Genomic DNA, 22,228 nt, shown 5'->3' with positions numbered 1-22,228 from the left:
GTAGAATGAGCATATCAGCACTTAAAATATGTTTGTATTAAAATATGTATGTCAGTTAAGAATCATAGATACAGTAATGTCTTCAAGAGACAGTTACTCGGTAATGATGACCTCCCCCTTGCAGCTCAGCTCTTCTGCACTTGCATAGCACGTCAGGTACTGCATTCAGGAGTTAGGAGGTCTGAATTTGCTCTGTTGTGCAGCTTTTTGAGTCTTCCTCCCTCCTTGGAGAAGCGAAACAAGCAGCTCTGTCTTTGCCTTGTTTATTTCAACCTTTTTTAGCAGGGACTGCTCCAGCCTGCCTGCATACATAGAGCTTCTAGTGAAAAGGGCTTAAAATCTTTTTTGACATCAAGAAGTATTACAGTAATCTTAGTAAGGTAATATCACCCACAGCAGTGAAAGTGATACAGTTCCCTTAACACAGTCTGAAGCAAATATATACATCTGCATCAACACACACCAGACAGCTCCATTTTACAGTTAACCATAAGTAGCGTTTGGGGGGCACTAAATAAATCCAAGTATTTACTTTGGATTTTGCTTTTATAGACATACTGGAAAGCACCTTCAAGAACAGCTATAAAGGAAACCCCTGTCACAACAGAAATCAAGAACGGTTTCCATAAGGACTACTTTGCTGCTGTCAATGGATTCCTGAACAATAAGAAAGCACAATAAGTATAGTATTTCCTATGATTTTTTTTCTAAAAAAAAAAAGAATAAAAAAGACTGAATTACAAGCTTTAGCTTAAAACTTATTTGATTACATTTATCAGCTCTTTGTACCAGACACTTGTTAACGTACTGCTATTTAGGTTTTAACAAAACGAGTAGAATTACTTGTCCTGTCAAAGATCACTGTCGGAACAAAGAAGGCCAAGATCTTTCTCATATGAAAAAGAAAACCTTTCTGATCTCTAATGCTGACACAAAAACGCCTTATAAAACACTTGATGGATAAATCCATCAATGCCTTCAAAAGGTTAGGACTCTGTTCAGACTAATATGGTGAGCACTTTCTGTGCGTGCAAGAGGTCTTGAGGCAAGGCTTCGCAGTGCACGCAACACATTCAGCTAAACTGTGGCCAAGGTCAGGAAAAGGAAGGAAAAAAAGGTAAGAATCATACCTTTTCCATCACCATACTCTTCTGCGCTTCTTCCCAGCCGTTCCCCAAAGCACACTCCCTCCCCATGGACACCAGCGAGGTGCAGCCGTCTCTTAGGTCCTGTGGGAGCCCTGGGGAAGGACATAAGAGAGGGCAGAGCCCAGGTACACCATCCCATAGTTTGCAGACAGACACGCACCATGCTCACTTGCTTTACGCATGTGCAACCTGACTCAAACGCCACGAAGGCTGGCAGGAGCTTGCTATTTCAGGGGGCTGGACTGGTAGCACCTGGGACTGCCCAGGATGGTATTTAGAATACATGGTATCACACCATGATATGAGTTTTTGAGCTCTGGTGAAAGCAAAACAAGTCACTTTGGATGTGCTAAATTAATAGGAGTTCTGAGTAAATGGATTTTGAAAGAAATAGGAGCTCAACAACTTAATAAAGATAAATCTTTTGAGTGTAAATGTGCACAAAGTTGATCCTATGTAAAGAGTGCTAATTTGAAGCAACCTGATATGCTACATATTAATAGACTAGAAGATGCAGAAAATCTTGAAAGTGAATTCAGCAATGAGCAAATCACATTACATAGGAATTTCTGTGCTAGGTGGGCCTTATTCAGACTGGTCTCTGACTGGAGAAACAGATGGGACTGAGGCACAATCCTCTGTAGGGAAAGCAAGGAGATATTTGCTGCCTGCAGCTGTAGCGGTGTCTCTCTCACAATAGCCAGTCACCATCTTCTCTGCTTCAGTTAGCTGCATTCACCTCCCACTTAAATGGTTAGAAATGAAGAATACCCAAGGTTAGCTTTGGGGATCTGCCCTCGCCCTTTTCTCATTTAGCTCACTTCAAAATCTCTACTAAAAGTGGACATGGCCTTTTTCCTCTCCCTTTTTCACAGTGAAGTACTTCTGGTCTCTTCCAATCTGGTGTCTATAAATTCTTTCAACAAAAACACCTTTCGAAGTCTTCCCAGCCCAGCAAGCACCCGGACCGAAGCAGTTCTGTAAAGGGACTGTGTTGTCTCCCTCCTGTCACTCCACGGGGTCTCAGGGCAGGAAGGGGACAAACGACGTGTGCAGCCAGCACAGAGGGACCAAGCAGCTGCAGAGGGCCCACACGGAGAGAAGGCTGTCCCAAATCCCGCTCCTCCAATTCTTCTCCACCTCCTAGGTCAGTTATCCCCTCTAGATGATCTGTCATCAGGGGGTCTTGGAGACTGAAGGTGCAAAGGCAGGAAAGGTTTGTCCCAGGGAACGGTGCAGGGCAGCCGGCTTAGCTGGGAGCAGCCTGAGAGGCTGCAGGCACGAGGGCTCGTGGATAGGAAGGGAAGAGGCTGGGGAAGTGGTACAGGATGGGGGAAGAACAGACTGTTTTGTCCAGCAAAAGCAAGAGGAGAAAGTGGCACAGAGAAGGGTGTCTCAGGTCAGAGTTTAGTTTAAATTTGTGCTTGAAAGTCCCATTGGATGCCATCTGTCTCCAGCCAGTTCCGGCTCCGTTACAATATGGACGAAACCTTTCTGCTCCAGCAGAAAACTGAAATCCCCACAATGCTGCAGCACAGGCAGTACATTTGAGCAGCCTGGCTGCTAAACTGCATCATCATGAACTGGGTGACCAAAATAACGGCAATATTCAAACACTTTTGACAAGATAGCACACAAGGCAACTAGCTGAACCATTCATCTAAGGCAGGCAACAAAATGGTCGTGTGGCCCAGTATGGATCATTAGGCTGAGTGGAGTCCATAACCTTTTGATGGTAAAGCATGCATTTGACTATCAAGGTGGACAACGTCAGCGTGCTAAGTGTTAAAGTTTACTATGGCAACCAAACCCACAAATATTGTCTTTTGTTTTGTCTAAAACTCATTCAAAAGAAAAATAAATAAATAAATGCCTTACTTGAAACTCAAAGGGGGGGGGGAGAGGGGGGGAGGGGGGGGGGGGGGGGAGAGGGAGGGGCGGAACCCAGGGAAAAAAACCAAGATGGTCTCACCTTGCAGATCCAGACTGGCCAGGAAGGCTGGAATCAGGTATGTTTTAAATTCTTCAGATCTGTCTTAACATCTTCAAAATGCTGCAACTTTGAAGAAAGAGAAGCATTGACTTTTTAAACTGATTTTCCTGTAATACATAACACTGTAAATAAACAAATTTTACTATCAGGCTGTCTCCACTCCCCTTTATTTAAGGCATCAAATTGCTGCGAAGTGGCTATGTGAGGCCACTTCTGTGGTGGAACATTTTCAGAAAGATCTTAGGACATTCACCTCAGACTGAGAAACAACTTTACACACCAACTTCATGCACACTGGTGTAAAGCTCCCCTGTGTTTTTTGTACAAGTGTTGGCTGTGCTCTGCCCTCCTCATTGACTGGGCAGGTGGTATTTCTGCACATCATGCTCATGCGCACACACACACTAATTAGGTTGGTAGGAAACAGTTTTCTACAGTGTGCAGACACAGCATGTTTACACTTTCTACTTGAGATACCTTTCTTTGGTAGACTGAACGTCCCTGTCCCTCCTAGGCAGTCCTGCTTCTTAACAGCAGCTCTACAGGCAAGGCAAGCTCTCACCTTTGCTCCTGGGTTTTATTTCAGATGCGTGAAGTAGATGATGTGAATACCTCATACTGAGTTTGCCTTTTCCAGTGGAGAGAAAAACACTTTCAGCCCAAACTTCAGTCCAAACAGACTTGTTAAAATTACCCTGTGTGGTTCTGCTGCCTCCCTGTTCCCAGGCCCTCTTGCCTTGCAGATTTAGGCTGGTGAGATCCTTTTGATTCATCTATTATAATTATACCCATTTTACCCATTATAAATGGGTAAAAAAAGCAGTCTTGACTTTGATGAAGGAAAACTTCCAAATACTGCACGGGAGGAAGACCATTGCATCCCACTCATTAGTTCAACTGAGTTTGACTCCCAGTTTTTATTCACATTTAATTTAATACACTCTGTAGTGCCCCACACAAAACACCAAAAACATGTCTAGATTTTGCTGTGCATGACAGTGTGAGGGCACAGTGAAGCATAACTGGAGCATCACAGTTGAGACATGGTGGAGATACAATTTACAGAACATCAGCTTTCCACCCAAACATACCTAGCTGGGACGAGTGACCTGATTTACCAGTTATTTGCCAAGATGTGGAGTTCTGTCAGTCAGTCCAGACTTCCTTACTGGCAATACAGCTTCTTGTGCCTGCTATTTCTGCTACATAAAGGCTTTAAAATATCTCATTTAGGAGTTCTACCTGACAAAAATAAGTAAATAAATCAGGAGTCAACACAGCCTAGAAAGAAGCATGTGAATTTACAGCAAATCCTGCAGCTATGCTGCAGACTTGGCAGCTATGAGAGGCTTTTAACTGACACACATCTCCCAAAAGATGGGAGATAAAGGGTTTAGTTTGTTTCCCCAAAGAAGAGAATGGAAATCGGGTGTCTCCACATGCCACATGGGTGAGCTAATCACTTGGGCAGCAGGAAAAATAAAAACATCATACAGCAACCTTCCCCTTCACAAAGACAATCCCACTGAAAAAGTGTTTCTGGATTGAACCGTTCAGCTTGCCAGTAGTTTCCAGTCCATCAAATGCAGAAACCTCATGCACAGGAATCCTTGACACCTGGCTCCAGCCACTAAGGGAAACCTAGAAAGTGTTAAGATACTGAAATGGACAAAGTTAAAGCAGAGATGCTCCATGGTTACCATGCTCACTCTCAAAGAGGCAGCGAGTCCTTTGCTTCTCTCATGGTCAAACCCTCATAAAAAACAATCTCAAACTTAGAGCAGTTCTGAGTGCTGCTGTAAAGCCCTGTACCAGATGTTACCATGCAGAGATGGTTTCTAGCACCATGGATGGAAAAAGTTGGTGTTATTCTTGAAAAGAGATAAGAGCTGTAACAGCTTATAGCGGCAAAGAGAATCCAGTCTGAAAGCTGCTGCTACCAACATATAGGCTGAGAAGGGATTCTGGCAACTAGGTGTTCATGGGGCATTTCAAGCTATATTCATGGCAAGCAGCAGTCTCTCTGTATTTGACTTCTTTGCAAGGACATGGTTTAGTGGGCATGGTGGTGCTGGGTTGACGGTTGGACTCGATGGTCTTAGAGGTCTTTTCCAACCTTAATGATTCTATGATTGCCAGTCCTTAAATAGTTTAGAAGGAAATTCCACATTCTATCAGCTGAAAATGAGGTTTGTCATGCATATTTTCATTTGGTAGCATGCTTGGACCACTCCAGGGGAATGGGAAAGGAAGAAGCACCTCATCCAGCCCAACAGGCAAAATCACAACTGAACAATGCCTGCCTTCACTAAGGAAAATTTGTTGTATGGAAAAAAAACCCCAACATCGTGTTTTACCAAGCTCATCATCTGGCAATACTCCAAACATGAGGGCAGTACCAATAGCCCTTCTAATGTTCTTTCGGGGCATTGCCTTTCCTCTGAATGGACGCAACAAGAGCTTTATGCTGCCAGCAGCACCTCTGTCCTACAGAGCGCCTGAGCCTAGGAAAGGCACTCATACCCACGGCAAGCCTAAAGACTCTCAGATAAATAAGTGCCTCGGTTAGGTGTCAGCGTGGGCCAAGCAGAGATCATGGATTGGTGAAGAGACCAGATACTGCACCAAGGTGCCCTGCAGCACTTCTGATATCACTCATGATCTCCATAACAGTTTGCTACAATTGTTTTCCTGAATTTCTGTTGTTTGTGAACTGTGTTGGCAACAAGTACTGAAATCTACTCTAGTCCAAAACAAGCCAGTCAGTTAAATCAGTATTTTTCCTACAAATACTTTAAAGAAGCTTAGCTACTTGTACAAGGTATATGAACAACTTCCCCATTTGCAGAAGAGCCCTACAAATACTTTAAAGAAGCTTAGCTACCTGTACAAGGTATATGAGCAACTTCCCCATTTGCAGAAGAGTTTCCTTGAATTTGGCTGAGTCCACCTTTCATCTGAATTTCTGGAGGAAAATCAAAGTAAGCAGAAGGGAACAGCTATATTCACCCACAAGATATCGAGTCCCATTAGTGCTTTAAGCTTCCTTCAGCCACAAATATCCAGCATGAAACAAGTCCAGCAGCACTTCCTACCTTTGCAAATGAAAGTTGAAGCAGCCAAATATGCACCAGGACAAGATTCAAAAATACTTCCAATTCATTTACTGTGAAATAAGATGCTCATCACAACAAATAAAAGAAATAGCTGAATCAATAACACTTAGAAGAGCATAAGTGAGCAGCCAAAAGAAACCTGCCAAGGTCAGCTACCTACCTTCCGAAAGAAAATGTTAGAGTAACCCAGTTACAGGTCTGTGTTGCCAAGATATAATCTGCAGAAGCCAAACAGACTTAAGACCTTCAGGGGGTTTTAGCTCAAACACGCTGAACGGACCCAACAGTGCAGGAAGTGGTATGAGATGGGCTGTCCAAAATCAGAAAAAGTCATTCCTGCCCCAGATGCTGTCTCCAAGCACAACTGCTACTGACCACAGATGGAAAGACCATTAAGAAAGACCAAAACTTCCAGCATGTCCTCCCAGCTTGGGCAGTTCACAGGTTACTAAGCTAGAACTCACTGAGCTTCTCAATAGGTAAAGCATTTTATATGAAGGGATAGAAAAAAGTGCAGGGATAAGAGACGTCTAAGCTGTATGGCATCCCTTTCTGCTCTCCCATACCTATCACTAAAAGCAGCTTTTTAGGGTTCAGACTTTTTCAATAAAACAGTTAAAAGCAAGTGTAGGTACATACAATATTATGATAATTTTTAATAAGAGATCCTGATTTCTCCTTTATCCACACCCTCTGAAGTGCTCAACACCCACCTTCCAGGCTTTGTAGTGACAGGTTACACAGGGATTCAACAGTAAGAGATACAGCTTACATCAGTCTTGTTTCTGTAAGTTATCTAGCAAAGGTACTTGGATGAAAAACATTCCTAAATTTTTACAGTCACAGGAGATGCCAAGAGAGCATTCTGCCAACACACGTGAAGGGTGGGGAAACGTAGCAAAAAAAGACTTGCTGCACATCTACTCCATTGTGCTGACAAAGCTTAAATACTTAACACCTCTAACTTAGAGAGCAATGAAGCCATCAAACAACATCTCAGAAATAAAAGATCAACCATTATTGTCATAGTTTGAAAAAAAATTTTTGAAAAATCCTTAAACCAGAGACAGCCATCACATCTCACCCTCTTCCTATTTCAAACCTTCCCTTTGGGCAGTAAGCTCCTTGGAGATGCAGGTGAGCAAGACTAAACTGGCCAAGGCAACATCCACCCTGAAGGAGATGACACATGCCCTATGGATGCAGGTTATCAACGCTGTTTCTGTGGCTTTGCAGAATTCAGTATACAAAAGCAGCCGCAGTGTGGAAATCTCCTCTCAATTCTTAGGTCTGCTTCACATCAAGCACCTCATTAGGCCTGGTTGCATCCATCATGTTTGAGTACTATGTTCAGCTCTGGGGCCCCCAACATAAGAATGTGGACCTCTTGGAGCGAGTCCAGAGGAGGGCCACGAAGATGATCAGAGGGCTGGAACACCTCTCCTATGAAGACAGGCTGAGAGAGTACTTAAAGGGGGCTTGTAAGAAAGACAGAGAAAGACTTTTTACCAGGGTCTGTAGTGACAGGACAAGGGGCAACAGCTTTAAACTGAAAGAGGGTAGATTTAGATTAGATATAAGGAAGAAATTCTTCACTATGAGGGTGGTGAGGCACTGAAACAGGTTGCCCAGAGAAGTTGTGGATGCCACATCCCTGAAGCGTTCAAGGCCAGGCTGGATATGGCTTTGAGTAACCTGGTCTAGTGGAAGGTGTCCCTGCCCATAGCAGGGGGGTTGGAACTAGATGACCTTTAGAGGTCCCTTCCAACCCAAACCATTCTATGATTCTACGTTTGGCCAGATCACACGCAATAAAACCATGGGATGTAGGCACTCACCTAGGAACTACTAGAAGGCTCACCTTGGTACTTAAGACAGGGAGTAACATTGCACAAAGCATCCCTTTACATTCACTAGTGTGAACTCTGGGTTATGATAACAAGCAACAAGGCAGTTCAAGCCCTTACTACACTCCTAGGCCCAGGACCTTGGCATTACTACTCAGGCAGAAAAAGCCCCAAATGGTTTTCTATTTTGGACCTGGTACAGCCAGGCAACAGAAAGGGGTGCTCTGATCACTCAGGCTGATATCTTAAAGCCTGTTTTGGTTCATGACACTGCTGGTGCAACCATGGCATACCACCACACCAGCGGGACACAAAGCATGCTGAAAACTCTGTAACTGGGCTGCAAAACTAAACAGCTTTACCAGGCACAAGCAGAGCTGTTCATGGAGGTTACAGCTTCATCTCCCAAAAGACACAGCCACTTTGGCTGAGTGCTTTGGGAGACTGGATTCAAACGGCAGCTGGAAAGACACTGAAGAGCAGCAGGAAGATGCAGTGTAGTCAGGTCACCAGGGCCAGCCCTCAAAGAAATAAGTGCAAGGTAGTGGATGCGAAACCACAGCTTCAGCCCTTTGCATTGTGAAAAGGAGAGAGCAGGCTAGTGGATCTGGAGCTTTGGGAAGGGCAGGAATGAAGAGGTCTTCTCTTTTAAACCAGCCCAGAAGGAAAGAGCCGGTGGAGTCCTGACTCATGCCAACTCCAGTCAGGACTACTTAAGCTAAAGGAATAAGGATAATCTCCAGAAAGTGATTATGTGATAGCAACAGCAGCTTCTCATTGTTGCACTACCCTGCATGATCTTCTCAAAGAGGGACAGTTTCAGTGCCCCAAAAGACATTCAGTGGTGAAACAAACTCTGGCAAAAGTGGGCTTTTGTCATGAAGGTACATTGTGTGCAGAGAATGACTCCCTCCACTCCAACCCACACAGCAATCTGAGGTCGGTTTTATAAGATAAGTACATAGAAAGACAGAGCTTGGAAACACGCTATGTTCCCACAAATCCATTAAGATGGACTAGCACATGTGAAGTGTGCCACGGCATTAAAGGCAGTTTGTGAAGAGCAACCATGATTTAGGGAACTCTGTCGAAGCAGAAGATGATGTTAAATAGCATGGTTTACCTGCTACTCACTTTCAAGAGACCTTTGATGCTAGTTTATCTAATCATAACATTGTTCACTGTACTTTGAACTCTCCTAGAAGCCAATAGTCACTGGTTTTAAAAATAGTTTCTCCAGCTTCACTTGCCATTTTCTCTGCAATGCTCCAAGTTTCTTGCCCTCCACAGTCTCCAGTTTGCCATCAGGCATCTGGCCAATATGCAGCATACCTCTCTGTGCTTTTATCTCTGCAATCCAGAATTGAGTGGCTCTGGTTTCAAGCCAGCAGTTCCCACATTGCTGGATGCACATGAGAAAGGCTACCCCTAACACACCCCATGCAGGGTATACAGGACTCTACAGTACCTTTCCACAGGCATGCACAGTGCATCAATTCAAAAGAAATAACGAGATTGTTATCCTATGCAAACAATATTTTACTTAGAATCAATCATTAAATGCTTTTACATTTGAAAAAGATATTAGCAGAATACTCAAAGAAAGCCAGTATATGCATCAGTTTGGTGGCTAAATCATGATATTTAGTTCATTTTCTATTTCTTTCATATTTAATGGACCCATCTTAAAATGTTGCAGAAAAACTTGATGTTAACATAGGGGTCAAAACTGGACCACTCAGCAGTATATGTTCTTTTTAAGCAAAAAAGGTTCAATATCAATGTTATTTTCCTCCCCTTTTTTTTTTCTTTCCATTTAAAAATAGATTAACATCCTTCACAGGACCATCTTCTCTACACTGCATAAGGTGCCCAAATGTTAAGGGCTCTAATGAATTCAGGGGTTTGCTAGTCAGAAGGAACAACAAACACGTCGTTTTCTACTGCCTTCTTCATTGGGCGTTCATACTGCAGGGAAGGAAAAAAAAAAGATAATGAAAAACACTTCAAAAGTTTGTATAAACATTTATATTGCATAAGAAAAGAAACTAGAGATCCTAGAAGCACATTTAGATTCAGCTTTTAATCCGCAAGCACCCATCCTGGAACAAGGTGCTGCGGGATAAGCAGCTCCCATGATACCATTGCTTCTTCCTCAGCCCTGCCCCTCTTTAAAGGCGTCCTTCATCAGGAGCACCTCTGCTAAGGGAAAGGCCTGGGTCACTAAGCAACTCTGCTCATGATGGAAACTTTTCCCTATGGAAAGGCTCAGGATTCCAGCTTTAACAGCTAAAAGACACAAGCCCTCGGTTTTCAGCATCTTTTCTAAAATCCCAGGCCCAGTCTACTGTAATGACCACAAGCATGGTGGTTTCTTGAACACAGGGAGCTTTCTTCAGCTCTGTGCAGTGCAGACACATGGCATCACACACATCATAGTAACCCATCAGTCTTATTGCAGGAATGCTAAACCCCCAAAGCCATCAGGTCTGCACATAAAAGCTGGAACCGCAACAGTAGCAAAAAACATGCACATGTGATGGGGTGGGCAAGATGGAAAAAAAGCATTGTATCAAAATTAACAGAGTATTCAGCTTAATCTACAAATTAAAACAAGGGCATAAGCTAGTGATTAGACTCTGAAGAGTTTAAGAACTTAAACAGAATATTTACCTGGGATACAAGGTAAATGAATAAATTTGGTTTTTAGAAATCAAACTTGGACGCATCAAGGCTAGATGTTGCCAGACCCAAAAAGCAGATGAGAGAAAGCATGCAAGGTGTTGTTAGGCTGCAGAGCTCCTAGCCACAGGATGCCATGGATGCACAACTCCAAGGGCAAGTGGGACAAAGTGACAGAAGAGAACTGCATTAAGTGTCACTAACTACACAGAAACAAGCCTTGGGATGAAGGAATCCCCGAGATATGAACCCAGGAGAAGCATCACTACCTGATAGTCCTTGTCCTTACCTTCTCCCTTAGGCAAGTGCTTTTTGACCACTTTTCCTAATCCCTAGCAGGGCAAACACTGCTTTCTCAACGCTTTCCATGCATCAGGACTGGGGGTCCCACAAAGAACCAGCCCCACAGATCAGCTAACCAAAGGTTTCCCCTCCCAGGACTTCAGTTTCATTTTCTCACTTCCAACACTTATCAGTCAGGCCACAGCTCCGAGTCCACCACCTGTACAGAGCTGCTTGCGTACTGCACATACCGTTGTATTCTGGATAGAGTCGGTAAAACTCTTTGCTGTTTCACCCAGGGCTGAGTCAACAGACTGAATTCTGGAAGAAAAGTGAGCTTGGCTAGTTTGTCTGTGAAGCGTTAGTACTTACTGATGAAACTTGAACAGAGATATTTACCAATAAAAATGAACCTGAGGATTCCCCCTTTTGCAGCTTTTTGCCCAGTATTTGCACCAACGGTATCTTTTATATAGGAAATGATCGCCTCCTTCCACCTCCTCTGACCCCTAGATACAGATGTGACCAGAGAGTGCACCTTGTTCCAGATCCTGGTACAGGTCTCGAGGTATGTGCCTGTCTTGCACAACTTCCCATGCAAAGTGTCCCTCATTGCACCCTAGCCCCAGTCCAAAACCTTCACGAGGCTGCAAAGGCTCCATCAATGGACATCAAGTGGAGATGTTACACCAGGTTCAGAATACTTCCCGATATACCAGCAAGGGTACCACCAGCCTAACTAGTGCCCTCTTTGACCAGAGGACTTGTGAGCATGCAGGACAGCTAGTAGAGACGTACCTTTGCTTTTGCTGGTTGCAGAAAGAATTCAGTTTGAGCAACTGTGCATTCCAGAAGTCCTAAAAGAACCCCAAAGAAAACCCCCATTACTTGGGAAGGGGTACCTCCGCAGGCTGGCACACGAGAAGTCACACACACCACTGCGTCCTTCTCCATGTTTGCCAAGATTTGAGTTTCCTTCTCAAGACTGGCAAGCTCTTCAACAACAATCTTCTGGAAGGTCTCCAGCTTACTCAGCCTAGTGATAGAGAACAGAAACAAATTTGACACTTTAATGTGCCGTAGCACAAGGCAGATGACAGCCCCTTCAGCACCAAACCTGCCTTTAGGCAGAAGCAAATGTCCTTGCTGTCCTTGGGGCAGTTTTGTTCCCAGGTATGTCACAGAGCACATGAACGGCTGTACCAGGTCAAACTGAAGATGAGTTTAGCTAAATAGCCTGTCTCAAATAGCAGCCGGTAGCGGAAGCCCAGGACAGAGTGTACAACAGGATTCCCAGTGCAATACTTACCCTGCATACTCTCCCAGCCTCCAGGGATTTCAGCAGAGATTTTCCAAACTGAAGACAGCATCTTGGCACAAATAATCTCTGATGGGTTTTCCTACCATGGGTTTGATATACACATACAGCGTTGCCACAGGACGCCAGTGATTTCTAAACCTTAACCAGCAACACCCTTATTTGCTTGGGTTTGCCACCTTTCCCCTGGCAGTGGGATGCCAAGCCATCATCTGATGGTGACTTTAGAAACCACCCTTCTGGGGTAGGACAGATTTGCTACAGCTCTGTCCCCACTATCCTGCGGCTCTGCTTGGCTCCAGGTTACTTAGTTAATAACATCAAAGCACGGCAGCAGCTCACCGCCATCAACTCTTATCTTCCACCCCGAAACGTTCCCTGGTTTTGTTTTTGGAACACAAACTTCTCCATGTACCTTAACGACAAGCAAATTCTGCTCATAGAGGTCCTATTGATACCAGGGATTTTGCACTTTAAAGGCTATTATTTCATACTATGTTTGATCTAAATCCTGCAAACTGAATGTGTAGTAGATATGGAGGCCCGATAGACTTACAAGCACAGCCTGAGATATGAGTATTTGCTTATAACAAATCTGAAACTGAATGTGTAGTAGATATGGAGGCCCAATAGACTTACTCATATCTCAGGCTGTGCTTGTATTTTGCTTATAACAAATCTATAACTATTATAATTGATTTTTTTATTTAGCTGCTGAGAAATTTGACAACCCATAAAGCAAAATGACCTGCTTAAAGCCCTATCTGGTGAGTGCCTATGAAGTCCACTAGCTGGCATTTGTTTCATGCACATGGAAACAATCTACAGAAATGGGTCTATAACAGACCCCTTACTTTTCTTCTTCCCCACTTAATTAAGTAAATCAGAGTCTGGCTTCTTTCTTAAAACATGTAGAAACAGAAGCTACTAAGTGTAACAAGAGGGTTTTTAAACAAATTTGTGAACACTGATGACAGTCAGAAGGCAGTCTAAGGACTGCTTCACCAACTGCTCTTAATTCAAGCTTGCTTTGCATTAATTAATCCATCCACTCTCCCCTTACAGGAAAAGCAGGATAAGTCACAGGAGCTATGCTTCTGAAACTCTTCTTACAGAAAAGGAAAAGAGAGAGAGACACGCAAGATATTTTGCCTTACAAACCATAATGAGCGCAGTAGCTTACTGTCAGGTTCATTTATGAAGAGGCATTTCTTTTCATAACAAAATTTACACAAAGCTGAAGCTGTTTTCAGCCAGCAGCAGACAGCTTACCTGCACTGGTGTATCTGGTTCAGCAGGGCAGACACGTTCTTCTCCGAAGACCTGAGGGTGTTCTGCGCGCTCGTCTCCATCCTTTTGTACCGGGACTAACCACAGGACGTGCCGTTAGGGATGGGCAATGGCCCAAGCCAAAACCTAGAAGTCTAGTTTGCAAAACCTTTCCCTGGAAGGCAAACCCCTCCGCAGGCTGCCTTTCAGCTTAGCAGAAACCATCTTAAGTCAAATTTAAACTGAAGTGAGATGACGTGTGGGCAAGGTACTGCAAATATGAACTGATTTCGTTTGACCACACTAGTTACACCAACAGACCTCTATGAACCCTTGCGACTTCAGGTCAAGGTCATGCTATCCAGCCAGCAAAGAAGCAAATTTCACCTATACGCCAACACACTTAGCTGCACAAAACCAGGTCTTTGTTAGCACCACTTCAGACCAGCGTTAATGCAAACTGTTTACATTTTAATCATAACTGATTTGTAAATGCAACCACGTCCAGCTCTGATTCGAGGACTAGTGTTAAAAATTTAATATGAACACCTAACACCAACTCAAAAAAAAGTCACGGTTGCACAATACAAAATGCTGATCCAGTACAAATCTGCTCTTGGGCACAAAATACAGATGGGATATTTACACCAACTCCCCTGGTGATAAAAAGGTAGTTTCATTTACTACAAGAAAATGCCGTACACAGCACACATTAAGAGAGTGCACATTACCCAGAACAATTTCTTTAGTTGGCCGATAAAGCTTTCAAATGCAGTAATCACCCCTGAATCAGTGAAGTCTTCACGCAGCATCTTGGAAAAAAATGCGTCATCCACACCATCACCCATTTCCTGACCTAGGAGAAAGCATATGCCCAGTTAGTACCGTGCCGGAGGGCTTACTGGAATATAAACCCTCGTGCTACTGAAGGGTTCATTGTTCATGTGAACAACAACATTTATTAGAAAGCTCAAATTTGAGTCTTGCTCTTCTAGAGCTCACAAACAGGAGGGAAACTGTCCCAAAATGCATTGAGAAAGACTTGTTAGAAAGCAGCATGGAAGAATAGGCACGATACTAACCAAACACAAAGAACAACATATTTACAGATAATGAGGCAAAAGCACAGCACAACGAAAAAAAAAGTCAGGCTACTGTTTTCCTGTCTTCTACTTATTCATTGTGAGGAAAGCCTAACCCCCTTCTGTTCAGAGTTAGCAGTGTTTTGCAGTTACTTTGTCCATTATCTGCATGCTTGTTTCAGTTTATTTTTTTTTTTTTTTTTTTTTTTTTTTAATAGTTCTGGACAATCACTATTCAGAAAGACTAGAAAGTGCTGGCATCGTTGAGAGGCTTCCTGACTGGACCGTGGTTAGGGAACCCAAATTTCCTTATTCACACCTCTACATATGTGGTATCCAATGGCAGTGCCGCAATACATGCCTTCTGCTACATTTTGACTTTTGGAGAAGACATCCTCCCTACAGACACCTCTCTTCAAGCTCCCACGTGACTATGATTTCTACCATCAAAAAGAAAAGCTTAAAGCATTTAAACACTTCACCTTAATTGCCAACCTGACTTTACCTGTTTGGATCTCCGCTTCCTTCTCTACTGAATCAAAAAGTTTCCTTGGTTTACAGGAAGTGTCAGAGGACAAATTACTTGTTTCCCAACTGGAAAATTTAGGCTTTTTTATGACAGTGCCGCTTAATATATCTAGAAAGAGAATAGGAGATGTTTCAGAAAAGACCTGTTCTTTTGCATGAGGTATGTGGCAGTACCTACCAGCTACTCAAGCAAAAGCCACCACCGGAATTACCAATCCTGCAGAAAAGCAGGCAACTACATTTTAGGGTCTGGCATCACACTTACAGGACAGGATAAGACTTCACCAGCAAGTCTCTTCCCTCGCAAAAGCGGGCAACTAGACTGCCTAGTGCTATGCAGATAACTGGAAAGCTACCGTATCTCCATCTTAAAGACAACTTCATTTCTTGGCCCACTATTCTAACCAGAAAGAAAACTCTTGCCCAGCTTCTTCCCCTTCTCTTTTCCAGCCCAAGCTCACAATCTGTTTATGCTCATTTGCTCCCGAGATAATTTCAGCTGCTGCTTAAAAAAACAAAACAAAACCCACAAACTAGAGTTGCCATAGAATTACTTTTAACCCAGGAAAACCCTTAGAAACATGGTGAGGGAGACTGCAGCCCATATTTTAAGGAAAACTTGCAAAAAAAAAAAATCATCCCTTTGTCTCACTGTCCACTTTTCTGAGCTCAGTGAGGTGTCTGTGTTTGACCAACCACCTCTCTGGAGTCTCCATAGGGCAGAAAGCAGGAAGGTGGTGGAGCCCAGGACAAGGGGGACAGTCAGACCACAAGGAGCACACTGAAGTAGATTTAGGGTTCACGGAGCCAGTGTTCAAATGCAGTCACAGACCACACCTGAAATTTCTGAACATAGCCCTACTTCTGCCTTTGCATGGTATCAACTCCTCTCCCACTGTACAATAAACAGCGATAAAAATTAAGTCCTCAGCACTTATCTTCCCCCAAAATTAAGCAGGTATGTTGGTGCAGTGAAGGTATATTCTGCAAATGCTGAACAGGTAAGAGACATTTTGGGAACGTGAACATAGCCAGCTCACGAGAAAGGGAATGCTTTTGTCTGAGACCAAAGCTTCAGTGACTTGGTTCATAGTCACAACAATAACTTTAAGACAGTCTCTCTCAGAACTACATCAGCATCAGGAATATTACCATGAAGACAGCCCATTGCTGCTGGACTTGCTTGAAGTTCAGTTGTTTCCAGTCACAAAGTGACTGTGCTGCAGTTTTGAATTAGTTTATGCAAGTTCTGTTTCATTAAAGAAATGTCCTTAAATGTCACTTACCTAAGTGACCTAAAGCTACAGCAGTAATACAAGTCACCATTTACCAAATGCTTGTAATGATGGTCTGCACCTATATTCTCAGGTATAAAGAAAGTCAACAACTTTCATTTTAAAAAATAAGCATCTCGAAGTTGCACTGCACTTTCAAATTGTTAAAAATTAGTTTTCAGGCTCATTTTACTTATTTCACATATTTTCTCTCGGGTCACTGGGTTTGTAAATCACCAGCTCTTAATAGCTACACTAGTAGTACCCCCGTGATCAAGGACAGGATTTAAGAGTTAGTGATGAACTCAGGAATGTATATGAAAGCATCTTCCCATAGCCTGTCACGATATTCAAAACAGATAAATGGAAGATATTTCTTATGCAAAAAGTATCCTTCAAATATCAAAAAGCTCAGTGCCTACTTGTCCTTGAAAGAAAAATGACAACTCCATCAACACCCCTTTCTACTTTTTAAACAGCTCTTCCACATTACCGAGACTGACAAACCTGAGTCCTTCCGCTTAAAACTTTCTTCTTCTCTTGACAATTCACCAGATGCATCATGAAACTTCTAAGGAGAGAAGGACAACAAAGTAAGAAGGTACCCATCCTGCACTGCAGATAAGCTGCCAGGGACTTGTCTAGTTATAGGAAGCAAAGCGACATGATGCACTGGTTTTAGATGAGAAGTAGCCTGACAGCAGATTAGAAGGAGCTTAAATGCTGCGTACTGCACCTGCGTGGCCTTCTCCTCATCACTGGAATAGCCCTTGGCAGGCACATCAAGTAATAGCGGACCCCCTTCGAGCTCCTCTGAGGGCGTTTCATCTGCACGAGAGATCAGCCAAACAACACAGGCAATAGAGGTTGAATCCTGTATTGACTAGAAACCTCAATTTAATGACATGCACAGGAAAAAAAAAAAAAAAGAAACCACCACCCTTCTCCTTTATCTGTTCACACAGGAAACAGACAGTGACTTAAACGCAGTCCAAAGGCTGTTTTATTTCTGGCTGCCAGTTAAGGTCATTCCTTCACCTCTCATTAGCCCCAGCTAATGTTTTCCCTGCTCAAGAGACTATCCACAAACAACATCCAGCCCTCACAGCCATTACAAGAAATATTACAAAGCAGAATGCTTATGAAGAAAACGTGAAGGAAAAAGGCAAAATTAAAAAACAAAAAAAACCAACCACACTACACCCAAAAACCACACACCCACACAACTTTTCTAATGCATTGAAGAAGATCAAAAAAGAAATACCAGCAAGATCCACTGAAGGTAAATCATCTCCCTTGGAGCTAGATGTGCTTTTTTTCCTTTCCTTTTGAGCTCTTTGCCTTGATGCTCCCTGCTAAAACAAAACCAAGTCTAAGCATGTATTTTATTTAAACATTACTACAGAAGTAGGGGTTTGGGTTGGTTTTTTTGGGGGGAGGGTTTTGGTTGGTTGGTTGGTTTTTTAAACACACTAAGAGCAAAGATACACTTGAAACATGCCTAAGATACTGATAGCTCTCTCCAACACCGAAGGAGACCTGTGCCCTGAAGTTCTATGTGTAAGTTCTCCCTTTAGCCATTAGAGTCGTATAGTGGATGAAGTTTTTCATAAGCAGAATCAAAGCATTTTAGTCAAGAGAGAAAAGAAAAGGTTTCCAGGGGAAAACAAAAGCTTTTAATTCAACTAGCAGTTCTGGAGAGTTTTTTCCCAAAAATTTCTGTATTTCTGTGGGGACCTTTCCAAAACATATGATACATAGCACTTAACAACTGGGCACTGGAAAAGTCTGGCATTGCTAAACTGTATTTTATTTTGCTTGGTGTATGTCTGGTCCACTAATTCCCCCATCAGTATAATCCATGGTTAGTCTTCCCAGAGCTATAGCTGAAAGTGGAGAAGGACAGTACATGAACCAGGTCTCAGCTCTGTGGGGACCTTTCCAAAACATATGATACATAGCACTTAACAACTGGGCACTGGAAAAGTCTGGCATTGCTAAACTGTATTTTATTTTGCTTGGTGTATGTTTTGTGTCTTGTTTCCTCCTTCCGTCTTCTGTATGGTTCGTCTTCCCAGAGCTATAGCTGAAAGTGGAGAAGGACAGTGCATGAACCAGGTCTCAGCGTCAATGTAGGACTTGGAATAAAAGCCCTGAAAATTGCTAGCGAAACGCAGAGGAGAACACGAGCTTTCCCAAGGCACCAGCTGGCAGGACGTGGCAGAGGACAGCATGGGGACACAGCCTCGTAGGACCCAACTGGGATTTCTGCAGGTATTTGGATAGGCAGCTCTAGCTCTTGGCATGCCCCTAGAGCCAAATTTGTTCCTGTTGGAGTGACACCCACGTTAGCCAAGGCAGGTGTCACAGCAAGCATGCCAATTCCTGCCCGGTTTTCCATCTATCACAAGTAAATGTTATAGTTTTAGCACAACTTGCTTAGGGCTCACGCACAGTTGTTTCTATAAAGTGTCACGTGTTTTCCTAAGACCTCCTTGTTTCCCCAGCCTCTAGTAGACCAACACAGCCTCAGGAACATTTAGTAGGAAAATTTGTCCATCAGAACATTTGAGAAGAAAGATAGCACCAGTTTATTTAATTCCCACTCATTTGTACACATGTTGCATACGTAATGTTTTTAAATCTGAGGCACCTAAGCATGACACCTCCTTACCTTCTTTGTCTGGTAGTCACTGCCACTACTTGCGGAAGACACTGGAAGCACTGCAAGGAGAAAAGCTTACCTGTTTACTTGCAGTAACTGCATGCCTTATCTAGTTAAGGCTTGCATCGCAGCTAAATAATCCAGTTTTGAGTTTGGTTTTCTAGGCATTTACAAGAGAAAACTTCACAACACTTGCATTAAGCTTCAAAACCCCTTTCTATCAAAGCTTCTAAATGATGCAAACATACACAACTTGCTGCATACAGAGCAGTTGCCAAAGAAAGGGGCAGGCTCAGCAGCTTGTCTGATGGTCCCCAAGTCCCAGCCAGGGTGAGTGGGCTGGCACTGCAGCAAGAACAACAACTTCCACGGAAACACAGTATAAAGCATAATTTCTCCCTCAATTTTCTTTTGCTTTTTCATCCCTAAAGAAACCAACAGCTACCTGAGCAAGGCTTATCCTCCGTGAGAGGGACAGAGACATTCCAACTCTTTCAGGGAAATTCAGTTTGAATTTGGAGGTCCCAGCAGCCGACACAGCCACGGCGCGCGGCCACGGGGGAAGTTTGCTGTTGGTCAGGCCTGAGCAGAGGATGCTATCAGAGATTATCACATCTGATTTTGTAAATCACTGAAAGGACAACTGGCCTGTCAGCACATAAGCAGGGAAGCAGCGTGCCATGGTCTGCAAACTGTGTGGTTTTTCAAGGTTCATTCCCCAAGTCAACTGTATTTCTGGAAAGATGAGGAGGGAAAGTTGTAGGGAGGAGGTATGGCAGCTCCAGAGAGATCTTCCTCCTCTTGTATTCAGGAGCACCAATGCAGCCATCAGTTCAGCACCCATGGGCTCTTCAGCCCCATTACACAGAGGACTGCACCCATGCAGACATTTAGGTGCCCAATTTTCACCTGGACATTTGAACCCCAGTACATTCGCTGGAGAGAAGGGGACAGGAGCCCAGTTCTTTGAGCACAAGGATGCGTGATGCACCTCCTCCACAGGGCACCCCTCGCTGCCGGCCTTGAGCTTGCTCCCCTCTACTCGGTTCAGGACTCAGCCAAATCCTCCTTCTCAAACCATCATCAGCCATTTCCTTATCTGCAGTACAGTACGTCACGCATAGCTAAGTGTCAACAGGGGACCAAGCTTACCTTTTAATTTACTTCTCACCCTGGGCTTTTTTCGGGTATAGTCAAGAGATTTTGGCAATGACCGTTTCTGAGAGTCAAGGATCCAGCTTTTTTCACTCTGACCAGTGCTTGTATTTTCATTGTTGCTTTCAGAGAAAAGATGTTTCCTGTAACTGGACTAAAGACACTATTAAGAGTGAGTCCTGCTCAGTCAGCTCCATCCATCCACCCAGAAGCCCCCCAGCCATTCCCCTTCATTTACTACCAAATTATTCCATTTCTTCCTCCCCACAGTGCAATACCTGAAGTATTTTAAGCTGTGAAATCTGCCAGAACAGCAACAGTTAACTAAAACCAGTAGTATAAAAACATGGAAAGGCAGGTGCTTGCCCTTTGCCTTGTGGGGTTTGCGGCATCCTCCGTCCTCATCTCTCCCTCCCTCCCCTCCTGCATCCAAATAAAAAGCTCTTGCAAGGAGGATAGCCTTAGCATGCCTGAGCTGCAGCCAAGAGCACAGCGAGAAAAAACAGAGACATTCACTCACTGGTCTGGCAGTTCTGGTGCACCCTGAGCACTGCTTTCAGTAGCAACAAGCGGGCTATTTTGAGGCTCCCAGGCTCACATTCCTCCACCTCCGCACTGGGTAAGCCTTAAACTTCAGCCTCTTTAAGGGTGCAACCGATTCATACAGGTGGATGCACACAGCAATCAAAGGCTCTGGGGATGAAAAAGCACAGACAACCTACCGGCCTTCTCTCGAGCTTGTTTGATTCCTCGTTCTTGTTTCCCATTTCATAACTCCTGCCAAGTAGCCCATAAAGACCAGAGTTAGACTAGCAGATGCTGCGGTAGCACATCACAGCAGTACAGAAGGGGCACAGCCAAATAGCAATGGCAGGGGGCTCCTTAAGAGATCAGCAGGAGAACCAAACTGTTAATGCGCAGTCATTAGCCAAATTTTGCTACTTTCAGAAACCAACCAAAGAAGAAATCTGGGGATACCTGGAAATTAGCACCTTTTTAAAAGAAAAAATAGGCTAGTTAGAGGTGGCAAGTCCCTGGCAGCTTGCTATAACTGGAGGTGGCCAAAGCAAAGCAGAGGGTTTAAGCATTTTTCAAAAATTAAATCAGTAATTTAGGCATATGATCAGGGAAGGGGGATGTTTAAGAGTTAAAGTCTTATTATTGTCAAAGTGGACAGGAGTCATTATTCTCTCTCTCAGGTAGTGTTTAAATATTAGTATTGATTACATCCACAGATACTGTGGCAGCTAAGCAAGGAACTATTTTATTAGAAACATCACACAGCCTTTTTGATCCCAACTTAAAACAGTTTAACTAAGACAATGAACTCTTCTTTCACAGAGCAGAAGGTTCATAAATGGTGCATGTATAATCCTGTACCTCTGATTTTGTGAAGAAACTTTCTGGCCAAGAATCCTTCCTTTGGCTTCAGCAACCTAAAACAGAAGCAGACGTTTGTCTTAAAGTTCAATTATCCTGTAAAATAATCTACAAAATTAAAACGTATCAGGACTCAAGGACTAGAGGAGGAATGGATTACGAGTCCAGCATGGAAATTCAACTTTTTTAATGGAGTGGAATTTGTTGATTGAAACAGTGTCATAAGTTATAATAGACAAACACTTGTCTTCTTAAATGGAGTTACTTTCTCTTTTCCTTGGTTTGTGAATAATGCTCATTTTAAGCAATAACGTCATAAGAAATGTCATTTTAAGCACTAACACCGCTAGTAGCAGCGTGTTGTAAATGCAGCGCACGGTACCTGGACAGCCTTTGGACAGGGCTGCTGGGGCACTGGGCAGGGTACCATGAAGCAGGGTTTTATGCTGACACCCAGTGGCAGTAGCAAGGACTGGACAGTGTCCAGTT

At 43.5% G+C, this 22,228-nt stretch overlaps 2 protein-coding genes across 2 annotated transcripts in view; one reads left to right on the top strand and one right to left on the bottom strand.

Moving 5' to 3' along the window:
- The window catches only part of ELOVL2 (ELOVL fatty acid elongase 2), a 28,438-nt gene extending 27,719 nt beyond the window's left edge, over window positions 1-719 (top strand). Inside the window, exon 7 of the mRNA XM_009273687.1 lies at window positions 553-719. Within this exon, the coding sequence (XP_009271962.1) occupies window positions 553-681 (129 nt within the window). The 3' untranslated portion in view covers window positions 682-719. The remainder of the gene's footprint in view (window positions 1-552) is intronic.
- Window positions 720-10,012: 9,293 nt separating this feature from the next.
- The window catches only part of SYCP2L (synaptonemal complex protein 2 like), a 29,292-nt gene continuing 17,076 nt past the window's right edge, over window positions 10,013-22,228 (bottom strand). The window contains exons 14-21 of the mRNA XM_009273729.1: window positions 21,740-21,795; window positions 21,082-21,136; window positions 17,047-17,110; window positions 15,243-15,374; window positions 14,387-14,511; window positions 13,659-13,753; window positions 11,957-12,104; window positions 10,013-10,072 (exon numbers count right to left, since the gene is read on the bottom strand). Coding sequence (XP_009272004.1) covers window positions 10,013-10,072; window positions 11,957-12,104; window positions 13,659-13,753; window positions 14,387-14,511; window positions 15,243-15,374; window positions 17,047-17,110; window positions 21,082-21,136; window positions 21,740-21,795 — 735 coding nt within the window. The remainder of the gene's footprint in view (window positions 10,073-11,956; window positions 12,105-13,658; window positions 13,754-14,386; window positions 14,512-15,242; window positions 15,375-17,046; window positions 17,111-21,081; window positions 21,137-21,739; window positions 21,796-22,228) is intronic.

This window comes from Aptenodytes forsteri, unplaced genomic scaffold (genome assembly GCF_000699145.1).
Source record: "Aptenodytes forsteri isolate BGI_AS27 unplaced genomic scaffold, ASM69914v1 Scaffold63, whole genome shotgun sequence".
Taxonomy (NCBI): Eukaryota; Metazoa; Chordata; class Aves; order Sphenisciformes; family Spheniscidae; genus Aptenodytes; species Aptenodytes forsteri.
The sequence above is the reverse complement of the archived record's forward strand: the minus strand, read 5'-3'. Positions and strand labels throughout refer to the sequence as shown.